Source organism: Coffea arabica, chromosome 9e (assembly GCF_036785885.1).
Source record: "Coffea arabica cultivar ET-39 chromosome 9e, Coffea Arabica ET-39 HiFi, whole genome shotgun sequence".
In the NCBI taxonomy this organism is placed as follows: Eukaryota; Viridiplantae; Streptophyta; class Magnoliopsida; order Gentianales; family Rubiaceae; genus Coffea; species Coffea arabica.
The window spans coordinates 24,200,342-24,207,997 of record NC_092327.1 but is presented as its reverse complement, the minus strand read 5'-3'; the positions used below and the strand labels follow the sequence as shown (position 1 = coordinate 24,207,997).

At 34.5% G+C, this 7,656-nt stretch overlaps 1 protein-coding gene across 1 annotated transcript; it reads left to right on the top strand.

Moving 5' to 3' along the window:
* Positions 1-2,091: 2,091 nt before the first annotated feature.
* On the top strand, positions 2,092-2,535 carry LOC113729530 (uncharacterized). Its single transcript, XM_072065709.1, has one exon. The coding sequence runs from the start codon at positions 2,092-2,094 to the stop codon at positions 2,533-2,535; it is 444 nt and encodes a 147-aa protein (XP_071921810.1).
* Positions 2,536-7,656: the final 5,121 nt, after the last annotated feature.

Below are 7,656 nucleotides of genomic sequence, written 5' to 3'. Positions count from 1 at the left end.
AGAAAGTTATTTTTGAATCTAGAGATTTGGTTTGGTTGCATCTACACAAGGAACAATTTCCTTTGCAAAGGCATAGTCAGCTATCTCCAAGGAGTCCTTTCCAAGTATTGGAGAAAATCAATGACAATGACTATTGACTCGACCTACCGGGTGAGTATAACGTAAGTGCTATTTTTAATATGGCTGATTTGAATCCTTTTCTTGAAAATGATGAGCAAGATTTGCAACAAACCCTTCTCAAGAGGAGGTGAATGATGCGGGAGCTCAAGTTGTCTGTAAGGTTCAAACTTCAAGTTTTGATCTAGTGAAGGTTCTTGTTGGTCCAGTCACACGAGCTCGAGCTAAAAAGTTCAAAGACTCACTTCAAGCATTGGTTCGTATTGTTCAAGAGCAAAAAGGTGATTATAAGTATATTGAAGGGGATGAGTTGGAGAATCAACATCAACCAACCAAGACTTTAATTCACATTGAAGATGTTGATGATTGAACCGCCATAAACCCTAATTCATGAGATCAAGGAGCGGATCAAGTTGTTTATTGTTTTGAGTCATTTTTCACTTAGTTTTCATGAGCTTAGTTTAGTCATTTATGTTGAATAAATTTGGGCATGTAAGTTGGATCCCTTTTTGTTGCTTGATTCTTTGAGTCATTTGGGCCCTTCTAGATAGGAGAATAAAATTGGCCAACTTTAGACTAAGTTAGGCCTTAATTAGTTCATTTGTTAGTTAGTTAAGTAGTTTAATTTTGACCCATTTGGTTTTATAATTTGGCTATAAATAGACGACTTTAAGACAAGAAATACACGACTTTTGAGAATTTTCCAACAAACTATTTCTTAAGTGAAATAATTTTTTGGTATGTAAAAGCTACTTTTGAACATTTTAGAGTAGTTTTTAAGGTGCTCATCGACTTATCAATCAAGTGATCACCTTGATTGTGACATTGTCTACCAATCTTGACGTTCTTGTGCAGTCCAAGTTCTTTTAGATTTCTGTTGCTCAAACGTTGATACTCTATTCTAGATCTTGTGGCTTGTGTGTTATGAGTTATGTCTGAAATAAGACTTACATTGTATCATTTGGTTTGCAAAAAAAAAAAAAAAGAATAGGTGTATGTATATGTGTGTGTATGATGTCATTCGGTTTGACAAGGTCAAACCCATTGACCCCTAACTCCTAAGTCAGCCGACTCAATGCCTCGATCCAAGAATTATTCCTAATAAACTTTTGCACCTAAAATTCGTAAATAAACTACATAATTACACCAATCATAAATAAAATTTTGCACTTGAAGATTGGTGGATTACTAATTAAATTTAGATTTTGCTAATTCTCATAATAATTATTAATTTTATAACTACATAAATTAAATAAGCATTTGTTATGGCATATTTTATACCATAAACCCTATATTAATATTTATGAGATATAATATTTAAATATATTTAGTGATCCCACTTACCTATGATTAAACCAGTAACTGATTGACCCACCTCCTTTGTCGGATTCAATAACTATTGTTGAAATCCCATAAACAAGAGGTCATGCATTCAAAATTTCCCTTCTCCTTTCTTGCTTTTTAACTCTTCTAATGGAAGCTATTGTCTCCTAAAGGAGACTTGAGCTAGGAGTTAATGCAACTACCGGCTCGTTATCCTCTTAGGAAATAGAGCAAATGGCCGCCAATGCTTCTTTCTATTTACGGTCCCTCTCTCCACCTCTTCTCAATCTAGTAATTCAAAATAATTAATTAAAAATTAAGAATTGAAAAATCCTACTCTTTTTCAGCTCAAATAGAAAAAATCGGTATCAAATTACTCTAACCACGGCAAAAGTCAAACACAAAACCAATTGTAATTCTAGGGTGCATTTTGCAATTAGCCCTAGCGGTCTAGAGTCCATCCAAGACTCCGAACCCCAAAAACAAAGGGTATTTCTGTAATCTCGTCGAAACCCTTCTATCCCTATTCCCACATATAAACCCGAGTCACCTTCTCTGCCCTTTGGCACCTCCGCTTCCCCAAAAAATTCATCTCCCTGTTCTTTCCGTTATTCCTTCGCATTTCCGTGCAATTTCTCACTAAGCCGGAAAATGTCATCCCAACAACTAGTTGAAACACACAAGGAAAACGCCCAGATATACACCGACCCATCTCTCTGCAAGGTAAAATCAAAGGAACTTCTAGAGAAAATCAATCTTCCGAGGGGACTACTCCCCTTAGACGACGTCGTTGAGGTTGGCTACAATGAATCAACCGGGTTTGTTTGGCTGAAGCAGAAGAAACAGAAGCAGCACAGATTCAGTGCGATAAGCCGCAACGTAAGTTACGACACGAACATCACGGCTTTTATTGAGGACCGTCGGATGAAACGGTTGACAAGCTTCAAGAGTAAGGAGCTTTTCATCTGGGTAACAATTTCTGAGATTTCTATTCAGGACCCCAGTTCGCAAAAAATTACTTTTGCTACCCCAACTGGGATTTCCAGAAGCTTTCCGGTTTCTGCATTTGAGGAGGAAGAAGAGGACAAGAATTAAATTTTAGAAGGGTGCAAGGGCTAGGAGGGGTTGGAAGTGTTATTTGGGAATAATTAATTTTGTTTGTGATAAATTGATAATATGTGTTTGTTTAGTGGTGTAATTTCTATTTTGACTTTGTGGTATCCAGTTATCAAAAAAAAAACTTTGTGGTATCCACAAATTACTTTGCCTTTACTCTTAAATCTTTGCAGGTTCGCTTATAGTTTAAGCTAAAATTTAAAAAAAAAATGATGGGCTTAAACTGTTTCTTGTTTATCAATTTCTCCATCTTTAATTAATTGACCATTGAAATTGCTCCAAATGGACAATTTTTCTACAAACTCAGCAGTCCAACCAGTTGTTTCTTCCTTGGTAACCGAAGAATTCTATAAAGAGGATTAAATTTATCATTTATTGAAGAATGGTCAGTTTTCGGAACCAACAGAGAACAAGTAGGCGATAATAAAATATGGGTTATTTTTGTTTAATTTTTTACTAGCAAAGAAGTGGTAGGATTTTTTCTTTTTTCTTTTTTTTTTGATGGAAAGCGATAAGATTTAAAAAATAGAAAACGGCAGGACATTAAGTAATTATAAAATATGTGGTTTTAGATACATTAAATTTGAATTTTTTTTAAATTTTATACCATCATGTCTAATGTTATTCACATTCGAAATGCATTTTGACGAAAGGTTCACAAACAAAAGATGGAAGATTAAGGGGAGAGATGAAATCCACACATTATTAGTTTCTTATTTCATACCGATTACATCTTGGTTAATTCGCTTTTTTTTTTTTTGGTCATAAGTTCAAATCTTAAATTCATTGCGTCGTACTATATTTGGCCTGTAAAGGAAGGATCCAATGACAGCAGTAAAAAAGGCAACTCGGAGTGGAGGGAGTTCCAGGAGGCTCAGGAATTGGAAGGGGAACTGGTAGCTATAGGAACAAAGGAAAGGAGGGATTGTGTGGCTGAAGGAACCAGAAGAGGGGTGAGTTAAGATAAATTCTAATGCAGTTGTGCAACAAAAGACAGACAGAGCTGGATGGGGGATGATTGCAAGGGACTGTGAAGGAAACATTCTGGGAGCTTGGGCAGTGCCAAATACAAGCTGTTCAAATGCAAAACAAGAGGAAGCTCTGGCTTTAAGAGCTGCTATGCTTATGGCAAAACAATAGGGCTAGAGAAGAGTGGTGCTCGAATCAGATTGTAAGTAACTCATTGATAAAATAAATGGTGGGGAAGGAGACTCAGCTATTGCAACTGTATTGTCGGATATAGTTAGTTTGAAATTCAACTTTTATGAACGTTGTTTTTCCTTCACGAGTAGGATTAACAACTCTGTTAGTCATTGTTTGGCAAACTTAGCTTTAAGCTTGAAAGGAACAGCTAAATGGAAGACAGACTTCCCAACTTGGCTGCTTGAATTGCTTCAAGCAGATTGTAGGGGCAGTTGCTTCAAAAGTTTGTAATCTGTTTTGGTATATAAATGAAGTGTTGCCGTTGAGGAAAAAAAAAAGTACTATATTTGGCCAGTAGAAAAATCTGCTTACTGCATAAAACTGCCGTTTCCACGTCTTAATAATAGAGAAAGAGCCTGTTGCCGTATTGGCATTTCCGGATGGAAGTTCCCTACGATTTGTTTCCTAAAATTTCCAGTCCTTGAACTTTGACTAGTATACGTTGACAGTAGAGATGGGGAAAGGCCAATTTCATGCCAAGGACAGAAGCCTAAAGGACGGCGACCCAAGGGCAAATTCCAAATGTAAAGTTTCTGCGCCTTGTTTATATATTTCTGCCCACAACCTGTTTCTCTAGTTCTTCCTTAGTTTTTGGGATAATATCTAAAACCTCTCCAGATATTTCTCTCAAAAACGCTCATAATCCTTAAAATTTAAAAGTATCACTTACCTCTCGTATTTTTATTATTTATGTAACAAAATTTTAAAAAATCCTAAACTATCCTATTACTCACTTTGCTAAATAAAATACTCCTAAGACACTATATTTACTTCAAAAAAAAAACTATCACCTAAAAACAAACTCTAATAGTATCACTACCTCACAAAGTTATAGTCTGTAAAAATATAAATTTGGAAAACATAAAAGATATTTATAAAGAAATATACTAATACCAATTTAACTCTATATGCTCAAAACCGATTTTTTATAAACCTTATTTTTTTTTCCAATTTCTTCTCAACCCATGGCCTAAACATTTAAGTTGTACTAATCATTACAAAAATTAACTCAGAATAAAACAAATAAATCACACCCCACTCTATCACAATGACAAAAAGTAAAAGATAAATAAAATTCAATTTATTATAATTTATAAATAAAAAATTGCATAATCATTCAAAGAAATGAATAAGAGAGAATGTCGGAGAAAGAAAAAAGAGAAGAAAGTGACTTTTGTTTCTTTTTCTTTTTCAAATTTTTAGACCTCCATTTATTTGATATATGAATTATATATCAATCAAGAGTTACTATAGTCTTTTTACAATTATTAAAAGAAGTAAGTGATATTTTTAAAATTTTTAAAATGCTAAGTGATATAGGAGAAATCGCAGGGAGAGATTTCTATTATTATCCCTAGTTTCTTTATGCAAGACTCTTGTGATCATTCTACATCATCATTGCAGCTTCAAATTTGATTAGTTTTTCGAAACTGATTTCCACAATTCTATTTCATAGAATTTGGATCCATCTAGTTCAGTTATAACTAGTCCTATTTGATTGATGTAATTCTTGCAAATTTTGTTGTAATTTCATACGATTTTAGTATAATGGTGAAATTTTATCAATTTATATGATTATGATGTAAAATTCATGATTACCAAAAACTATATGAATTACATTAACTGGACAGATTGAGGATCTAAGGATTAGAAGTCACAGGTTCAAATCTCTTTGACACCTTCCCGTTTCTTAGTTCCCATATGACAGATTGACAGTAGCCCAACTACTTAGGGAAAATCTCCAATTTCTTTTTTTTTTTTTAACAATCGGTGTTAGTTTACTCTACATTTATTCCTACTCTAACATTCTAAGGGGTAGGGCTCAACTGGACTAATGAAGGAATCGATGGGAACTGAATCACCATCGAACCAGATGGGTACGTAACGTACCTGTAGTGATTTTAAACCACTTCAGTGACAAGCCATATATAGTCGCAATTGATGAAAGACAAAATTGGAACCCTTGACTTACCGCTCCCATCAAGGTGATAGTGGCCAAAGGCGGTTGGTTTCTTTTTTTTGTCTTATTCAATTCAACCCTTTGTTGGCATACGGTGCAGAAGAACACCATAGTCATTAATACCCAGTTGACACCACCAACTGTCATAAATTAAAGCATCACCCGCTCTTAAAGCATCACCCGCACACAACTTGCGATGACAATTCAGGAATCCGCGGCTCCACCAAAAAAAATGCTACGGTGGACCAAAATAATACAACGTGTGAGAAGAAGTTAGATGATCCATGTGCCGTTAACGTGTAGTGTTGTTTAACAGGATATCCATTTTATCACGCGCACACGTTATCATTTTCCACACTTAACAACCAAATTCGTGTGCGTGACAAGCGACAACCTGCCGAAGTAATTGCGCGACAAGTGACGCACATGATATTTTCTTCCCGGTACCATGGATAATATGTAACCATTTGGATTTTAAGAGCATTTTGAGGAACTATTTTTATCTTTCAAGTCTGTAGTAATAAATTTTAAAAATAATTCAAAAAATACAACGCATCTCAGGTTGCGCCCCTTCCCTCTCCCCACTTTTGATCGCGGCTCACGACCAAATCTAGTCACAGGTTGCAACCTCAAACTGGTCACCATGGCCAGCGATCGCGAGGGAGAGGGAGGGGGTTACGAGAGAGGGGTGAGGGGAGAAGAGAGGGGAGGGGGTTGCGGAGAGAGGAGGGAGGAGGAATAAAGTGAGAGGAAAAAGGATGGTGGGATGGTAGTGGGTGGTGATAAAATTTTATACAATTTTAAAAATACCTCATTAAAATTTTAAATCTTAAAATATCTCAAAGTATATTTTCAAAAAACAATTCAAAAACACCATTAAAAAATCTACATGAAAAGTTTTTCACATACATTACTAAGAGGTAGGGGGAATTTTTCTCTCCAACGTTAAATGTGGTAAAGGCCCTTCATTAATTTAATACTAGTATTTTGATCCATGCAATGCTCTAATTTACATTTTAAGTGGATACAATAAAGAGTTTATTTAATTGAATAGGTTTGTTTGGATTAAAATTTTGGATAAATGACAGTTTTGGATAGTATATACACTGCCAGTTTTGAATAAATGACAACTAATGTAAAATTTGAATTTAAAATCCAATTTTTGCATGTGTGTCACGATCTAATAGTGATGGTGTATACACTGTCAATTAGAAGTGGCAAAATGGATATATGGTTGATAAATGGTTTTAGTTAAATGGATAGTGGATCAAATTGATCCAATCCAATTAAAACCATTTAATAAATGGATCTAAATGGATGTCATTTAAATGGATAGTGTAAACCATGATCCATCCATTTATCCATTTACTCTCCCAAATCCTAAATTTAAGATCCAAATGTTTTTTTCCAAAAAATACAGATCCCCAAAGTTCTATTCTTAAATCACCTAAAATCTTTTGGTAATAACAAATGCTTGTACTACTACTCTATTTCAGTACTTCATAAAATTAGTTTAGTTCCAAGAAAATTTAACTGCTGTGGTCAATTTAATCTTTCGTCATTACTTTAAGTATCATTTTGTAAAGTAATGAACAATTAAGAACTTGGCTACATTTTTATAATTTTTGAATGAATTGAATACGGCTTTACAGTGAAAAGAAGTTTATGTTTCCAATTTTTTGCACTCCTGTTCAAGAGTGATGTCTTGAATAAAAGTGCAGTTCTAACATGAAATCTTATGTTATTTGACAAGTAAAATATTTTCATCATATGTGCACGTAGTACCTAAAAATGTATGAAACTCCTTATTATACCATTGATACACAAGCTACCTTATATTACTTAATAAATTAGGTGTCTTTTTTTTTGGATAGTTGGGTTAGGTGATAAGGGGAGAGGGATTGCAAGTATGAGGATTTGGAAAAAAAAAAGTTGTC